The sequence below is a fragment of the Melospiza melodia genome, chromosome 8 (genome assembly GCF_035770615.1).
Source record: "Melospiza melodia melodia isolate bMelMel2 chromosome 8, bMelMel2.pri, whole genome shotgun sequence".
In the NCBI taxonomy this organism is placed as follows: domain Eukaryota; kingdom Metazoa; phylum Chordata; class Aves; order Passeriformes; family Passerellidae; genus Melospiza; species Melospiza melodia.
The window spans coordinates 16,218,999-16,237,913 of record NC_086201.1 but is presented as its reverse complement, the minus strand read 5'-3'; the positions used below and the strand labels follow the sequence as shown (position 1 = coordinate 16,237,913).

At 41.2% G+C, this 18,915-nt stretch overlaps 1 protein-coding gene across 2 annotated transcripts in view; it reads left to right on the top strand.

Moving 5' to 3' along the window:
* The first annotated feature begins 2,264 nt into the window (after positions 1-2,264).
* LY75 (lymphocyte antigen 75) overlaps positions 2,265-18,915 on the top strand; it is a 56,584-nt gene continuing 39,933 nt past the window's right edge. The window contains exons 1-3 of one of the 2 annotated variants that reach the window (XM_063161973.1): positions 2,265-2,285; positions 17,403-17,777; positions 18,671-18,844. In XM_063161973.1, the coding sequence (XP_063018043.1) occupies positions 17,447-17,777; positions 18,671-18,844 (505 nt within the window). In that variant the 5' untranslated portion in view covers positions 2,265-2,285; positions 17,403-17,446. Of the gene's footprint in view, positions 2,286-15,155; positions 15,250-17,402; positions 17,778-18,670; positions 18,845-18,915 lie in introns of those variants that run through there. The other variant, XM_063161972.1, reaches the window with a different exon arrangement.

Sequence of the window (18,915 nt, the reverse complement as noted above, 5' to 3'; positions counted from 1 at the left end):
TTCAGTTAAATGTGGAAATGCATTAGAACTGTGAGGCCTTCTATCTGGAAAGAACAGATATTTAGAATACCTACAGAAACAATGGCTACTTTACCCTTTAAAATATTTGTATTATAAATATCAGAGTGGCTGTTCCCCTCTCACCATATCCAGGAACACAGCTGATGGAGCCTTTATCCCTGCAGGCTCCTGCAGTACCTGTCCCACTGACATGGCACCTCTGGAACAGACACACCACATGTCAGGGCATCTGGGTGTAGCTGAGTTATGGAAGAAGGAAGAAAACCAATGTGGGCTCTTTTCTTCATCTTGTCCTTGACCATCCACCCCCCCCAACCCTCCAGAATCATGTCTGGGTTGAGGATATGGTCTTTCATTGCTATGTATATGTAAATTTGCTTAATTCTTGTCTGATTGAAAGAATGTAAAGGTGAAGTTGGATGAGTCTCAGCTGCTCTTGCAGGTTGTTCAATCACTCGCTCTGATGTAGCACAAAGCAAACCCTCATGGAAGGAAAGATGAAAGGAGGAGCTGTTCACTGGTGAAAGCAAAAGTATAAAGAGAACAGGGAACAGTTATTTCTGCTATTTGGTGAGACTAGAAAGAGAAGTGACTGAACAGCAGCAGGAAATACTTGGTAGGTAACTGTGGGGATAGCTGGGCTGAGAATAAGCAGCCAGTGCAAGTGGTAGGGTCAGTGTGCACTGTTACATTCAATAACTGTGATTTGGAAATAAGCAAATCAATCCACCACAGCTGCTGGGTATTTGGTTCACAGCACTGCTGGATGGCTCTTTCAGGTCACCCTGGGTAAAGATGAGTAAACCTGACCTGAAAATGTTGGTTTGTATATGTTTGTGGGACAGCTGATGCATCATCCCACTGCCTTCTAGCCCAAACCTCTCTTCCAGCTTTCTGACCCACACAAGTATTCAACAGCCAGAATGCAGGATCTCTGGGCACAAATTCTTTGCAACTGGGACATAAGAAACAGCTCCACTTAAATTTGTGTTTTCCCTCCAGACAGAAGAAGTTGTTTCAAAATTAGTGGAGCTGAATCATCCAATTCATCTATTACATCAGCCAATGGGGCACAGGCACCCAACTTGTCCTGGGTACCTAAAATCCAGATCTAGGGTAAAGGATGTGAAGGTCCAGAATCGTTACATAAAGAGCACAAAAATAGAAAGATATATGCAAAAATTGAAAACTTTTTTTCCTTTTGGTTCTTTGACATTAATTTTGGGTGTTTGTTTGTTTGTTTGTTTGTTTGTTTTTAGCCCTTGAAGTCACAGGCCCTGACAATGGGATGCCTGATGATCTCTTTACTTGGGCTGCACTTTGAGGACGTTTCTGTGATGCACCTTTGAGTGGTCTCGTTGCCTCAGTGGGTCTGGAACTGGACCCAGGTGGGGACAGCCTGTGGGGACAAGCAGCAGCCCCCCCTGCTATGCAGGAGGGAGCAATGTCACAAACTCCCCTTTCTTCCTCTTGTGCAACATGGTAGTGGAAACATCAACTTCCTGCACAGCCACTGCCTGGTTCAAAGCACTGAGATCTGACTGACTGACAGGACAGCTTTTGGCAGGCTTTCAAATATCTGCTCCTAGCTCCATGTGGAACTGCTGAAGTAGATCTGTGTCCAAATCTGGTTCAAGGGCTGTGGGATACACTGCAAAGCCCACGATGCTTAAAGCAAAGCCATAAGCTATGAGAAAGGGCAGGAATGGTTGACCCCAGTTCAACCAGAATCATAAAATCATTTAAAAATTTCCTTTATGAAATTTGATACATTTAATCCATTTAGACAACAACAGCAAAATGAAGAAAATTATTTCCTATGTGCACATTCTTCAGTCTTTCTGGAAAAGATATTTTAACAGCGCCCTAACACAGCCTGGAGGTTTTCTGTCTCCCTCTGGGGACAGAGGAACATTCATGGGATGCTGAAAAAAGCTAAAAACCTCACACTGGAGCGCATTCCCAAATATAAGGACATCCAGTACAGATGCAGAGCTTAACCAAAGGTGCACAGTGCTATGTCAGGGCCAGTGTTTATTGTTTTTATGATTGTATTTTTAAGCAGTCACTCTTTTGATCCATCCTAACTGCTGGTCAGGGAAAGAAAAATAAAGCTTATACAGAAAATAACAAAATATTCTGGCTGGAGGCCAAAACTTCACAAGAGAGTACTGAAGCCTAATATGTTTTGTTTGACGTCTTTGTTTCTGATAGATGTTGACTGAATTCAGGAGGATGACGGCACTTTGAACAAAACCAGCTGGGTAAGTCAGTTTGCTAATTATTAACCCTCTAGGGAAGAGACTGGGTTGGAAATGTGCATTCCAAACATTCTGGGAAAATATAAAATCCAATGTAGATCTCTTTGGGAAAGAAATACTTTACACTCTGGTTTGTATTTTTAGGAGGAAGGGAGGAGACAGCTTGTGATACATGACTGAATTTCTCAAGATGAGTAATAATTTCATACTGTGACTTACAAAATATTATTCAGAAGCTACTGTGATAAATATTCAGATACCCAAATGTAAAAATATCAGTCCTGAAAAGTAAGAAAAAAAGTATTATAGTCTTAAACTGCAGGCTTTGCTGTGACATATTTACATCTCATTCTACCTGGTTGCTCTAATCTTTCCTGTGTAACCTGGCCAGAGGTGGCTGTATAGAATGCACAGGGGATTTCTTCCTCCATTTCAAGAGTTTTAGGAGCAAAGGAAGAGTTAGATATGAGCACCCCAAAATTCAGTGCAGTTCAGTGTTTAACTAGTGCCCATCTTAGCTAAAATTATAGCATGAAATGGAAACAGAAAAAAGAAAATAACAGGGGGGCAGGGAGTGGAATCCTGGTAGAAACATAAAGCAACCAAAGATCGAAGATGAAAAGAAATTTAGGAATAATTTTCACTATTTGTTTAACATTGGAGCTATTTTCCTGCTTGACAAATCTGTTGCAGCACAGAGATATTGGCTGTTACAAGTAAGTGTCAAAATAGATGTAGTAGAATGCATTAATGTTTAAAACAAATAGGTCATATAGGATGCTGAACTGATTTTTGTTTTCTTCCCCATGGTTCAGTGTGATGCCATTAGTTGTCAGTTAAAGAAATACCTTAGTGTAGAGAAACTTTTTCAAGTTAAGCTCCCTGAAAATTAGTTTAATATCAGAACAATGCATATTTTTGCCTTTTTAATGTTATACTCTCTCCAGCAGAGAAAGTGGTAGGTAGCAAAGTACCTTCTAAACTTATTCATTCTCTGACTATTTGCAATTCTTTAGTTGCTTTGGTATTTGGTATGTGTATGTGTGTACTGACAGCTGTAACAAATTATGAACTGGAGTAATTATGGAGAATGCCATTTCCAGAGTGCTGCAACAGCCCACTGTCCCTCCAAGGACTGATTTAAAATTGCAAATGGTTATGTAAAGTGAACACTTAGAGTATTTTTGGCAGAAAACTAATTAAATTCATGTATCTCAGAGTAACCACGAATGAGAATCCTAGTTTGTTACCACACACTTCAAGATTAGAGGGGAAATTCACACATTTGCACAAGAATTAATGCAAAAGGGATCCAGCCCTGACTGAGTGTCAGCTGTATGAGATGCCTTCAGTTGTGGGTCCTGCTGCTTTCATCCTGCCTGTGGGAGAGTAAGAGCAGGCCTCCAGCTAAGCAAACAAACCCAACAGGTGGAATATTCAGGGTGTTTGGGCATTCTCTTCTGTTTCTTTGCTTGGATAGGTGCAATACTAGTAAGTAGCCGAATGACATGAGAGGTTAGTGATTGAGTCCATGAGTAAACCAGATTTTATTTCTCTGTTTCATAGAAAAACTGGGCTAAGTGAAAAGAAAACTCTGCCTTTTACTCTTGTGTTGTTTGTTGCCAGGTACAGACAAAAGAATTTGCCCAACACAGGGAGCTGGGGAGCAGGTCCAGGCTTTGTTTCCTGGCTGCACTATCACTGTGTCATTTTGGCCAGCTCACCTGGTTTTTGCTTTGAGTTCTCCACATATAAAATAGGGAAAAAAAACTTATTTTTGACAATGCTCTTTTGAGAAAGGTTGCTAAATACACAATTGCATGCAGGCTGCAAAACCAACACCCTGTTACTAAAGGGAAACCCCCTTGCAGCAACAGTGTGAAGTGCCTCATTCCATCACTGTTTGCAGGCTGCTTCCAAGGCCAGTCAGATACATAGTTTGTCAGAAAATTTTTGGTGAAATTTAATTTTCAGAGAGTTTTTTTCGAACTAAACTTGAAGTAACTTTAGTTCTAAATTTAATCTAATAGCAGTAACAGGTAGGGGCTAAAATGGCGGTGTAAAGAAATGGAAAAATTAAGTCTATTTTCAGTTATGTGTTGGGTTAAAAATTTGAGACTATCATCTTGTACTTTTTTATTAGTATTCCTATGGTGTTATGTTACAGCATTAGCAATCTGTCAAAATCCATGGTACTGTTTATAAAAATAAACTAATTGAAGGCAAAGTGATCTCTAGCACTTTTTGTGTTTGCTCAGGCTTTGTTTTCACGTCCAACACTTGTGTTGGAACTTGTTTTTTTAGAATAATAAAATATACTTGGACTTGGAATCTCCACTAACCTTTGCTTTGAAAGTCAAGACTCTTGGCTTCCCTCTTGCTCGTTTCTTATTTGCCATCTCTGTCACATGCTCTCTGGCAGGGCTCGTGGCTATAAAAGTGTGAGGGAGTAAAGGTTAAAGATATATACTAGCTTTAACAAACATGGTTATTCTTGCCTTAAGGATTGACTTCTGAAGTTAGTGTTTGGTTCATCCTATTTTTAGGGTAGGATCCCAGTTGCATTCCATATTTGTGCTTGAGTTAAAATCAATATACTTTTAGCACTCTATCTCTGAAGACTTCAGCTTATCAACTCAAGGGCTGGGTGTATGAAGGGAGCATAGTCCAGATGCTGGACTTTATACCAATAAGTAAATATTCAACAGCTCACTTTAAGAACATGAGTGAGACTGTGCTCCACTAGTAGCAGTACTTTTCATGGGAAACAGAATAGGGATACATAAATTTCAGTTTGTACTCTAGTAAATACTCTAGAAGTGCATCAGCTCCAAAAGGAAATACTGAATCCTTACTTTAGCTTGGTAGTTATTGAATTAATCTGGATCAATGTGGATTCATATTCTAAAAAAGGGATTGCATTTGAGTTTTTAATAGCAAATATGCTCAAACTGTTGTGTATGATTAAAAAGGGGACAACAGCATTTCCTCTTTCACTGTCTGGGAACTTTCCGAGGGCACCAGTTCATTGAAAGTTTAGAGAACAGTGAGGAGCTGAATAGCTCTGCACTGTCCAGATTTCTGCAAGTGTATTGGCAGAAAAAGGGAGACTAGAGAAAATGTGAGCCCGCTGCTGAGTGAGAGGGGCTGTGGTAACACAGGATTCAGACAAGTCAGAGATATTCAATGACTGCTTCACTGGTCTGTAGGATTTGTTTCCAAAAATCCCAGGCCCTGAGACCAGTGGGAGCATCTGGAGCAATGCAGGCTTACCCTCAGTAGAGTACACCAAAACATTTAAACAAACTGGACACAAACAAGTCTGTGGGACCCAGTGGGCTGCATCCACAAGCACTGAGGGAGCTGACAGATGTCATTGCAAGGCCAGTGTCACGTATCTTTGAAAGGTCACAGTGATCAGAGGAGGACTAGAAATTCAATGCCATATCTTGCTTCAAGAAGAGGGAGGATGCGGAGAACTACAGGCCAGTCAGCCTGGTCTCAATACCCGGAGAGGTGTGGGAGCAAATCATTCTGGAAACTATTTCATAATATATTAAGGACATGGAGATGGTTGGGAATCATCAGTATGGATATATGAAGGGGGAAATTATGCCTGATAAGCCTGAGAGCCTTCTGTGATTAAATGACTAGCTTGGTGGACAAGGAGAGAGCAGAGGACATTAATTGTCTTAACTCCAGAAAGACTTTCATCACTGCCTGTATCCTCATTAACCAACTGCTGACTAGATAAGTAGATAGTGAAGTAGATAGATTGAAAACAGGCTCCAATGCCAGGCTCAAGAGATTATAATCAGTGGTGCAAAATCCAGCTGGAGGCCAGTCACTAATGATGTGCTCTTGAGGTCAATACTGGGGCCAATACTGTTGAACACCCTCATTAATGATCCTGGGTGATAGAACAAGTGCACCCTCAGCAACTTTGACTTGAAGACTGGGAGGAGTGGCTGGTACACCAGATGGTTATGCTGCCATTCAGAGGGATCTTGGCAAGCTGGATGGATCAGCTGAGAGGAATCTCCTGGAATTTAACAAAGGAAAATGCCAAATCCTGCACCTGTTGAGTAGTGTCCCCACACACATAACAAGGGGCTGAGGGCCAGCTGGCTGGGAAGTAGCTTAACAGGAAAGTATCTGGGAGCCCTGGTGAGCACCAGCTTGAACATGTGCCAGCAGTGTGCTGTGTCCTCCTGGCACAGCTGGCCAGCAGTATCCTGGGCTGCATCCCGAGTATTGCCAGTAGGTTGAGGCAGGTGATAATTTCCCCCTACTTGGCATTAAGACAGATCTGGAGGGCTGGATGTCCCTATCTGGATTTCCCAATGTAGGAAAAATATGGTTTCACTGGACTGAATCCAGCAAAGAGCCACAAAGATGATTATGGGACTGGAGTGTTTGTCATATGAGGAGTGGCTGAGAGCTGGAGGAGAGAAGCCTCAGGGAGATATTATCAGTGTATCTAAAGATCTAAAGTTAGGGAGAGTAAAGAAGAATAAGCGAGACTCTTCTCAATTAAAATCAGTGAAGGAACAAGAGGCACTAGGCATAAAGTGATTCAATTCATAGGATATTTTTTTAATAAAAGAAAAAAGGTGGTTTTTTTTTTTTTTTTTTTACTATTGTGGCCATCAGAGAGATGTCCAGAGACATTGTGGAGTCTTCATCCATAGAGATATTCAAAATGCAAGTGGAACCAACCCAGGGTACTCTGCCCTAGTTGACTCTGCTCTAAGCAAGAGGGTTCACTAAATGGTCTCTTCAGATCCTGTGATTCTTTGGCTTAGGTACTTTAATTTATTTCCACAGCATCTGAGTATTTCTATCAGGTTCACTGTTTATAAAGAGATTTCTGATGCTTCCAAAGTTTTGCATTCTGATGGGACTTAAATTGTGGGCCACAGGTTCCTGCTGGGTCATTTAAATACTGCCTATGGTAGATCCAGCCCACTTTACATGGCCATTCTTCATGGCCAAACTGTTTCAGTTTGAAATAAAAACAAATCTTAAGGAACTTATGGACTTCATAGAATGAAGCACCAATGCTTAATAGAATATATATAAAAATAGATGGTTCAGTACTATGGGCATATTATTGCTTCCAAAAAAGAACAAGAAATGTAGATGCACTTGTTAAACTAACAGGACTATTTAGGTAAGCATCAATTAAATAGATCACTAATTAGAAATCTACACACACTTCATTACTATGAATGCTTGTTTGGTTTTTGGTTGTTTTGGTTGTTGGTTTTTTGTAATTTTGTGATTTATTTGGGTATATTGAGAATTAAGACATATACAAATCAAAGAGTGATAATAGTACTGTTTAGGTATTTTGCTGAATATACAGTGATACAATATTTTTCATTTTTCTCTTTTTGACATTTAAAAATATAATTAGAGTTACTCATGCAGCTTTGTAAAGTATGTCTCCCAGAAGCTGCCATAAAGAGCAGCATTACTCCTTGACAACCTTAGGAAGGAAAGAGAGTGGGCTTTGCTTTTTCAAAGCCAGGAGCAGATTCAGCTTGGACAAACTAATGATCTCTACAATAGAAATATGTCACACACAGAGGTCATCTCTGAAGTGACCAAATCCTGAAGCCTTTATAGCTTAAAATCTTCTCTGGGGTTTTGCCTAGAGGCTCATTACTGGTTAGTCTGGCAGAGCACTGCAGATGTGAGTCATGAGGGATCTGTGCTGCTCTGTGCTATCTTCATCTCTCTCACTCTCCCTCGCGCGTTCTGTGTCAAGCACACGAAACCAGCTCAGCATCAATACTTGTGCAGTGATGACAGCTGATAGAGTACCCTCACAGCCTCTCCCTGATTCACCCATGGTGTCAAGCACAGACAGAAGTCTTATAAACTCATTTATATGCACTGTCCACCCACTTTATCTCAGGTTGTGTGAGTGTTGAGTCACAGACAGGTAGTTCTTGTTCAAGTCCCAGCTGTGGGTAATAACAAAAGCTATTTCAGTCTCACAGAAATAATGACTAAGGTACAACTAATTTCCCTACAACAAGGGCCCCTTGAATCAACAGAATATTGCAAAAAGCAAGTTCTTGTGAGGAGGATTTGCTGATTTGTTCACCCAGCAGGAGATTTCATCCAGATAAAGAAATAACTGGTCGACTGTATCAACTAGGTCACTCTTGTCTGCATGCTTGTAGACCTCATCAAAAAGCTGTCTAGAGGCCTAGATGGTAAATACTACATTTAGAGAAGATGCATTGGCACTGCTCAAATAGATTGTATTTATCCAGGTGCACATGAGTTTTACCCTGTATTGCAGTTTCTACTGCTTTGCCTGCTACTGATGTGAGGCTTGCCAGCCTTTAGTGTTTTCCATCATGACACCTCATTTACCCTCTGGAATCTTCTTTATAGAGATTGGTGTCACACTGCCACTCTCCAGACCACAGGCACATGGCAAGTGTGAAGGGAAAAGTAGGTCCATTTGTAGGCTCTCACTCAGTGCTCAACACTGCCCTAAAAAACTCAGATATCTGCAGATTTGTTACTTAGTCTAGTTTGGTTTGTAGCTTTTCCCAGTTAGCACGCTTTCAGGACAAGTCTGTGCTGACTCTCAAAAAGAAGAGTTCAGGTATGGGGACCATCAGCTTATTCCAGTGAACATATGCAAATAGATAATTTAGCTTCTCTGGATAATTTAGCTTCTCCTCTTTTTTTACCCTGCAATTGTCCTTTGATTTGTCAGAATCCAGTGGATTTCTTGGTCCTGATGTACATAAGGCAAGATTTAATGTTAGTCTGGATTTGTTTTGTGAGTTGCTGCTCACAGTTTTTTATTGTTCCTTCACTGTGCTTTTCATTAACATGTTGGTTTGTGATCCTTTCTGTGGTTTAGCGTTTGGAGAAGATTTAAACTTCTGATTTCTAATAATAATCTACTCAGTGGCGAAGTTATTGTGCCTGCTTCCTTTTGCCAGTTCTCAAGACTTTAGTAGATGGCACACACTGATGCTGTGCTGTGCATCCTTCAGGGATTTCAGCTCCACTGGTGAGAATTTGCTGTTCCTGCAGCTGCCTTTTGTTTCCTCTTCACAAGCTTTCTCACTGCTGTGTCTCCTTCCCTTTTGAAACTGGGTGCCACTGCTGTGAATGCTTGGCCTTTGTCAAGCCTCTGGGAATTCTGAATGTAAACATAGCAGTAGAAACCATGAGCTGAAGATGTAGGTCAAGATCTTGCACATAAATGAGGACCAAGTGAGGGGCTGCATCTATTCTGTGGCTTCCCTGTCCCACTGCTCTGTGAAGCAATATTGGTGGAGTCTGATGAGGTCTGTGTTACATAACAAGGCTGCAGTGTCCAGACAGCACAGAGGTTACATGAAGTACAGTGCTGGTTGCATTTCCCACCCTCTTTGCCCATCTGATCATTCTCAGCATGCTCTCTCTGTCCTTCTGGTCAGGCAGGCCAGTGGCAGACTCAGGGCTACATATGCTGAAAGGTGACATTTTGGCACTTTGGCATTCTGTGCCACCTGCCAGGTTCCTGTTTTGTTTACTTGATCTGCTTACAAGATCTCATTAATAAATTTCAATATCCCATTACCAGCAGAGGTGACTCCTATTATTTCTCCTATTATATAATATATTTTATATTCTGGTACTAAAATGTCCTGTATGTGTGTAACATGTCATTGCCTTTGTCTAAGACCAGACATTTGATTTCCCTCCAGTTATTCATTTGCTGTTTTACATTGTTATAAAGGTATGTGTTGTTCTGGTGTTTGTTTCCTCCTTCATCTCCCATTTGAAAGGTATTTTATTTGTTTTATTATTTTTTTATTATTTATTTGTTTTCTTATTTTTGCTCTCTGGCCTCTCCTGCACTCAGAAAGACACAATTTCCAAACATTTGCTTATGGCATATTGAACTGTATGTTCTCCACTCCTGCTGCTACTCAGTTTATATCTCAATCAGTCAAAACCTTTAAACACCAGCAACTTAGCCCTCAGTGAGTTCAATGTTTCTGTACAGACCCTTTTTATCTCAGAACTACTCCCAAGCTCTATCTGAAATTTTGCCTTTTAAACCATTCTCATCTACCTGTTGAAAGTTTGCTCCTTCCTGGTCAAACAAAAGGCATTTTGGAGACTGCTATTAGTCAGGGACGAATTTTGCCTCCAAAATATGTTAGACTCAAAACTACAGGCTCTTCCTCAGCACTCTTACGAAATTATTCTGCTTTGCATGTTTAAAGAACAAAAACAAAACAAAGACAAATAAACAAAACAACAACCATAAAACCAAACAAAAACCCCACCAACACCTTTCAAATTTAAAATTAAAAGGTCTTCTACCTGAATTAATTTTTATTTGCTTCAAAAAACATTTTCCAAATGATAACTGATTTTCTTTTAAATCGTTCCTTCAAATGATGCTTTCTGCAACAATTATAATGCGGTACAAAATATCATGTTATTTGCCAGTTCCCACAATCCTAATTTAAGTAATAACCCATACTGACACAGTGACAAGAGAGAACCACTTTTGAGGAGATTGAGCATATAAACTCTGCTAGTAGATCTACTAAACCAAGGCACACTTTCCGTTGAAAATGCACAGTACAGATGTCAGAGACCCTTTTTTAAACTGCAACAGAAGAGTATCATTTACCACTTTACTATTTCAAGCAGTTGTCTCAATGTTAAAGTACTGCTTTTATTGTTTTGTCATTGTTCCAGAAGCACACAGAGATCCTAGCAGGAGTCAAAGCCAAACCAATACCAAGAGAAAGACATTCCTGGCTCTCAACAAACATGCAATGTGGATGTGTCCACACTCCTTTCTTTGTCTTACTTCCCAAACCTGTTTCTAGTATTTCAATGGGCCTGAATATGAACATTTAAATATGCATCAGGGCAGAGCTGAAGGCAGCACTACAGAAGTTAGCACTGCCATATTTGAGTAAAAAAGGAGGTTGATATTACAAAAAAGGTCTGTAATTCCTTTGTTATTTCTGAAAGTTATCTACCACATGCAGTAGAAGAAACAGAACAGTGTCTAAAATGCTATAATAACATCTAGGTATTTATTATGAATGGTGACACTTAAAGAGAATCAAATCTAAGGGTCCCTAGCAATAATAAACCCTTCAAGCACAACAAAAGCCTCAAAACTTTGGAACTCATGCCAAAGATGCATACAGAGATTGTAGAAGAGATTTAAGAAATACACATAAACTCAGCTGAGAGAGCATATGATTAATCTTAAGTTTACTGTGCAATATGACAGTTTCATAATGTGCTGAAAGGTTGGGCCACTGCAACTGGAAACAGGAAATTTAGAGCAACAAGGGAGAAAAGCCATCTTCCTTTGTGTTCCCTTTTTGCTGAAAGCAAAACATTCTTTGATGTTCAAAAATAATTAAATCCTCAATATCCATCTAAAAAAACAAGGCAGCAAACAAAGTAAGTGTCCATGAAGAAAAGACCATCCAGATGGATTTAATGCAAAGCTTAAGTTACTGCTTAAAGACCTCTCTGGTTACAGCCTCTCTTTATCCAAATCAGTTTCTTTTTTAGTGGCTTTTTTCATAGCCATGCATGGGATCAACTCCATCAAGCTAAACTTGTGTATCTGTCAAAAAAAAACCATTTGGCTTTTAGCTGCATTTATGGTAAAAGTTGCAATTGCCCAAATTTCTTCTCCATTAAACTATCTTTAAACATGTCCAAGGCTGATATTTTATATTATTAGTAGGCACTTTACCCAAACCAGAGCCATGTTCTAATATTAAACTTAGCAGCAGAGTCTAGGTAGCACTGAAATCTTTGTGTGCTGGCTGCTTTGTGGGTACCATCACTTTCTTGGAGAGAGTCCTGTCCCTCAGGAAATAACTGCTCCTGTAACTCTTGTAAGCCTTCATGTGGCTGTTGGGTTTGGTCTGGTTTATTTCTTTTTTGGGTTTGTTTTTTGTTTTGTTTTTTAGTTTGTTTTTGGTTTGGTTTGGGTTTTTGTTTGTCTGTTTTGGGTTTTTTTGTTTTCTCCTGTAAGGACTTAGGTATTGTGAGCACCCATGTTGCAAGGTTAAAAAGGCAGTAAATAAGAAGTGATCCCTGTTCAGATGTCCCAGTCTCAAAGTCATTGCTGGAGGAAGCAGAGAAAAGCAGAAGTTACCATCTCCAAATCCTCTTCCTATTTTCATGAGATGCTGTAGGCAGCAAATCCTTTCCACCATTCCCTTTGTGCTCACTGGCACATGTGGATGCACTCAACTTAGCCAGAAAAACTGGATTGCAATGTGTTCAATGGCAAAGGAGGAAGGTTGCTCATGCAAAGTATCTGTTTCATGTGGTGAGCAGAACAGAGATGGGGTGGAGATTTATGGATAGATTGGTGTTGACACTTTCTACAGGCATTGCTATTGTTAAAAACATATGGGCATAAGGGCAAAAAAATTATCCTTTGATAAGCAATAAAGACTCCTGCTAGAAACACAAGGCACTTAGTCATGATGTTGGCACCTTGAAAGGCTTTTTGTTTGGAAAGGCAAAGTAGTCTTCTTGGAAGCAAAAGGCTGCTGTGCATTACTGGGAGCTCTGTGGTAGGGCCCTCCTGTATCTGAAATTCTGTATTTGGTTATCTCTACAGGCATGGTTGAAATTTGCTCAGCCATTAGCTCTGCTTTGAAGTGAGCTGTAGGTATTCATGGGGATATATAATGCTTGTGACTTGCAATACAGAAACTGCTCACTGATTATGCTGAGTGATAATGTGCAGCTCACATTAAATGCAGAAAACTCATTTATAAATAATAAATCCTATAAGAAGTAGGCTTTGGCATTATTACAACTTTGATAAGCTTTAATACAAACCCGCTTTTTCAACAAGAGAAAACTGTATTAGAGTTCCATATGTTATCACATGACATACACCAAATACCATTTTTCCTGCATGTTCTTTCAAAAAATTTTTGTTGGTTGGTGGGCTCGCCAGGACTGTACATTTTGTATCTCCTCTTAAATTAATGTAAAACAGAATTTAAGTATAGGACATGTGCATGAACGCAAAACTGAAACTAAGAGGCACCGATGCAAACTGCAATTTTTCCTATTCTTGGGCATTCTTTAATTTTTGAGCCAGGATCAGAGTTTGAGTCTATACTATCAAAGATAATATTTTATAAACCAATAAGCAAAAAAGGATCTGAAATCAGAAGCATCTGAAAGTATATGTTATATATGTTGAGATACCTTAGAGAACCTCCCCTCTATTAATATACATATTGTTGATATATTTGTAGTAAGTTGAATGCTGGTAATTTCAGAATTGCTGGCATGTGTTCAGAAAATATGCACTGCATGCTATTAGTTTCAAAGTGAAACTCTACTACTAACCATTCCCAAACTGGGACAGTCAGTGCATTAATAATAACACACATTTGAAAACATTGATGGGAATGCACACCTGCTTCTTCTTTTATTTAAAAAGAGTCACGCCATCCCACCACATATTTAATTTTAGTTTCAATAGCTTGCTTTTGCATCAGGGTCACCAGTGGGGAATTTCTGCTTTCTCCATTCTCCATTCTCTGTGTGGAGACTTTAAAGCTTTGCTCTTCCTGAAAATGAATTATTTCGGGTAACACAGATTCGAATTTGCTACATCTACAGACTCCTCTCTTCCTGGACCTGACTTCTGATTTTTCAAATAGCTCCTGCCTTGGCAGCCATGTGCAGTTTCCAGCAGGAGAGAACATTTGTTGACTTGCAGGTGTCTGTTTTTGTTCACTGCATGTCCACTCAATTCCCAGCCTGGCATACCTTCAGATCCTGTGTCCCCAGGAGTACACATTCCTACATGATGGGCACATTGGAAGCATATAAAACAAACTGCACATTGCATTTCCCAGCTTCATGTAAATTTAGTATTTCTTTCCATGAACAATGGCTCTTCCAAGTCTAATCAAAATGGATTTTCCTAGAAAAAAAAGGTTTTTTCTTGTGACTTTGCAAATCATTTTTTTAAGCAGCTGGAGCTCGAGGTATACAGCCTGTCCATGTAAGCATTGAATCAGACAGGATGTAGCTATAAACTTGATTTCATTTCACATCGTTTCTGTCAGTTTTCCCCTTTTTCTCCTTTCTTCCGTCTGGCCACCTGGTTCTCTCCATGTGCTCGTTACTGGTGTAACACAATTTACTTTTGGTTTCTGTTGCAAATTTTTTTCAGCAACACTTACTCGGCACTGCGAGCCCCTCCTCGCCCATCCCCGGCAAGGGCAATTGCAATTTCGCTGCCCCTGGCTCGGCGACGGCAGCTGGCCCGCGGCCAGGGGGGATCGAGGGTCGCAGCCTGATGTGCATCATTTGTACCATTGGAAATATTTTACTTCCGTGTGTTTGTTAATTTTAGATTATTCCGTTCACCTTTTGCCGTTTCTTCACTTCTAGCAGTTTAGCAGTTACGCGTTCCCCTTTTCCCCCAACTGAGCTTCTAAGGTTTTTTTGGGGTTTCTTTTTAGTTTTAACTTTCCTGACCATGCGACAATTCGATCTGCTTTTCCAGTCTTTCTTCATGTTTTCCACCTTTTTTTTTTTTGATGTTGTTGTTAATTCCTTTCTTTTTTCCTCGTTTACTTTTCCTTTATTTTTTCTTATTTTTCCGCCTTTTCCCTCCACAGTCCCCCTCACGCTGTCGTTCGCGGCTCCGCAGCCCCGCTCGGGCCGGGCCGGCCCCGCCTCGCCCCAACCCCGGGGGCCGCTTTCCTCCTGGCAACAAGTGACGCGCGGGGGGCGGCCAATGGGCGGCGCCGGTGGCGCGGCGCTGGGGCACGGCGAGCCCGGCAGCCCCGCGCAGCCTGCGCGCCGCGGGGCACGATGGCGGGCGCCGGGCGCTGCGTGCGCGCCTGCGGCCTCGCCCTCACGCTCGCCTGGCTGCTGCTGTGCTGCGCGGCCCGCCGCCACCCCGCAGGTAAGCCGGGGCCGAGCGGGAGGCGGGTGCGCCGCGGGAGCCGAGGGTCCTTGAGCGCCCCGACGGGCGCCTGGGCGGGTCGGGGGGCGGCGTGACGGGCCTTCCGCCCCGGCGGCTCCTTCGGGCGCCGCGCTCGGTGGCAAAGTCCGACTGCGGTGGAAACAACCTGGGAAACTTAGAAGGAGAAGCGAAGAAGGCAGGAAAAAGTCCCGGACCGCCCTCTCGGACCGTGCGCTTGGCCTGGGGCGTCGCGAAAGCCGGCGGCGGCCGCGGCTGCCACGTTCCCGGTGCCCACGGGGCCGGGCCGCGGCCTTTGGCCTGACAGCTCGGGGCCAGCGGTGCCCGAGCCCCGGCAGGTCCCGGCAGCGCGCCCCGCCGGCGCTGCTGTCCGCCGCTGTGTGCGCAGCGAGGCAGAAAAGGGAGCTCGCCTTTCCCGACAAGAAGCAGGTGGAAAAGTTTCACGTTGAGCAAATTCTCGTAAGGCACAGCCGCTAGCCTAGTCAGAGCTTCTGGGAAACAAGCTGAGCCCTTCGCTAAGTTGCACCTCACATATTTTTTTTATATCCGTGATAGTAACAGGCTCAGGTTGGTAGCTGAAGATGTCACTAAAACTTCATGGCCAGAGCACTGAACTGGAGTAATTATTAATAAATTGCTGCCAGAGAGATTTGGTGAGACAGTATCAGCGGTTTTCCCAGGGAAGTTTTAAAAAGCGATTTTCCACTTGGCATCAGCATGAGGGTTGTGGAGGAAGAAGTGAAAGAAGATGTGAGAAGAGGCTAAAAAGTTGTTAAATTAAATAAAAAGAGGAAGAAAGTCATAAGGGAAGAATAAAAATCAAAAGCAGGTAAAGCACAGGGTTAAAGGATACCATGAAGGCAGGTTTGGTTGTTAAAATGTCGTAGTTAGTAGGATGAAAGGGACAGTTGGTGTTGGTGTGCTCCTTAAAAAATTTCACTTTAGTAGGTGGGTGACTTACAGAGTCTTCTTTACGGTGTGATCAGCTAGGTACTATTTAAATACTTTTTGGCACTTACACAGTGGAAAATTCATGGGTACACTGGGAAGTAGTGGTAAAATTCACTGCGTTAACATCACTGAATATTTTCCTCCCTGTTCTGCCAAACCTATTAGGAAGTCATAACAGAAAAACGCAGTAGGAATGTGATTGACAGTGCATTACTATTAAATACAAAATACTACTCAGCAGATTCCTTATTTAAGCAGCAGAATAATAGCCCTGTGGGTCTGGTACAGCTAGGGTCCATTTCAGCCTGATTAGTGAAAGTTCTGTACCGTGGAGCCATCTTTATTGTGGCATAGAAATAGTTTTAGGGCATTTTTTCATGGCATTTTTTCTACTGCTGCCTGTAAGAAGTGTTCTTGTACTGACAGAGGTGTTAGCTTTTCTTAGTAGGGTGATCCATATACTTTTTAAATGGTACACTGTACTTTATAAACTTTAATTTTTCTCTTTAATCACAAGCTCTGCCAGAACTGAAAATGAAACTCATCACAACTGAAAATGAAACTAGGGTCCCTATATAATTTTTAAAATTATACTCCTAATCTCTTGTGTGCTGTCTTTGGTGGGATACTCCTCCTAAAACTTTCTCCTCAAAGAAATGCTATTTAACTTAGTAGTACTGCAGCTGCACCCACAAACTGGTTCATATGTAAACCTCTCATGTTGTGTATCATATAGGATACACAGTTTATAAAAAAAATGTTTAGTAAGTTAATATTATTGTTAATTATATTTTATGGTGTCTGTTGTGTGTGTTACTGTGTTCACAGATAGGCATGAAGACAAGATTCTTTACCCAGTAAGCTTGCAAATTAATCAGGGGCTGATGCAATCAATATATGTTAAATATAGAGGAAGAATTCTTGTTACTAGAATTGGACTTAGAAGTCTCATTTGTCTGTCCTCATTTTATAAAGACTTGGAAAAAGGTCTTTTTCCAAAGAAGTTAAGACTCACTAAAGAGCAGGAAAATTCACTGTGGCTTCTACAAAAGAGGGGGTTTTACATACCAACAGCATTTGTGGTACTTCTCTGAAAGCATTGCTCAGAATGTGATTACCCTTTTAAAAATGAGCTTCCTGTGAAAATGATACTGAATCATAGCCATACGTTTGTTCTTACACAGGCAATGATGCTTTTACCATTCGCCATGAGAAACAGAACAAGTGCATGCAGGTTCAAAACTCGCTGATAGTCATAGGAGACTGCAGGGACACGAGTGAAGCTTTATGGAAATGGGTGTCCCAGAATCGCCTCTTCCACCTGGGCTCCAAGCAGTGCCTGGGACTTGATATATTCACCAAATCAGTGTCTCGCCTGAAAATGGTGGGTTGTAACTCAGAATTGATGCTGTGGTGGCGATGTGTTGATGGTTCCGTCGTTGGTGCATCTCAGTACAAAGTAACTATCATGAATAACTATGTGACTGCAAGCATAAATGCAACAGACCAGTGGAAAAGCAACAGTTCCTCCAGTGATATATGTCGGTATCCCTACCATGGTAAGTAAGTTTGCACTTTGAAGTTTTTTTTTTTATTTGTTAAGGGCTTTTTGAGTATGTCTGAGCCAATAAGTTCTTAAAATTAGCTATGTGAAAAGATTGATCAGTAAAGCAGTAGAAAGTTGTGCTGTAGAGAGAAACTTCAAAGGTTTTTAATAAAAAATAACAGCACAACTGCAGAAATTTTGGTACTGAGTGGCTTTCTTAGCAGGTTTAAATCCCCCCTGCCCCATGTTTCAGTGCACACCTATTTAATTATGAAATACCAACCACCTTCTATCAGAACTGACACTGCCCTCCTCACCATGATGGGAATTTTCCTGTTAGCAGGGTTTGAGGATGTTTTCTTTGCTGGTAGGCTACACAGTCAAATTCAGAGCATGCTGACAGCCTGCTGGGCTGTGAGCTTTGGTATGGTAGTGTGTGCACTTGCCATGGAAGCCAGTCTTGTCTGAAACCTCATGCTGCCTGGAAGAAGTGGTGAAAATGTGCTTTGCCTTTTTCCCTCTCCTGTATGTGTTGATTGTTAAAAGTCCTTGTTTGGTAGGACTCTGCAAAGCACCTGGATTTCAATAGGACAATGAATTATCTCTATCTTACCAGGATGGGGGAGACAAGTTTCTGCTGTTTCTCAGAAGAAAATGTACAGAAAAATATTTCTCAATGTAGTTTTTCAGTTCTGGCATTGCTGGATATTATCTGTAACAGGAAGATATGGTATTTTAAGACCACAAGTGTGATTTGCATGCACTTAGGTTAACTGTGTCTGTACAAGAAGTAACACTGATTTGCTGTATTTTCCATGTCTAGCAAGGGGAATGTATTTACTTTTTATTATATATATATATATATATATATATATATACATATATTTAATTATTCTTTTTCTGCAGAGGTTTATACCAAAGATGGCAACTCTTATGGTAGACCCTGTGAGTTCCCCTTTCTGTATAACAAGGTTTGGCATCATGACTGCATCCAGGATGAAACTCACACGGGCGGGAAATGGTGCGCCACTTCTGAAGATTATTCTCGAGATGGAAAATGGGGAATCTGCTTACAGCCAGGCACGTTGGGCTTCTAAACAGACATCCTAAAAGCATTTTGTCACTTTGATGTACAGCTCCACCCTTGTGTG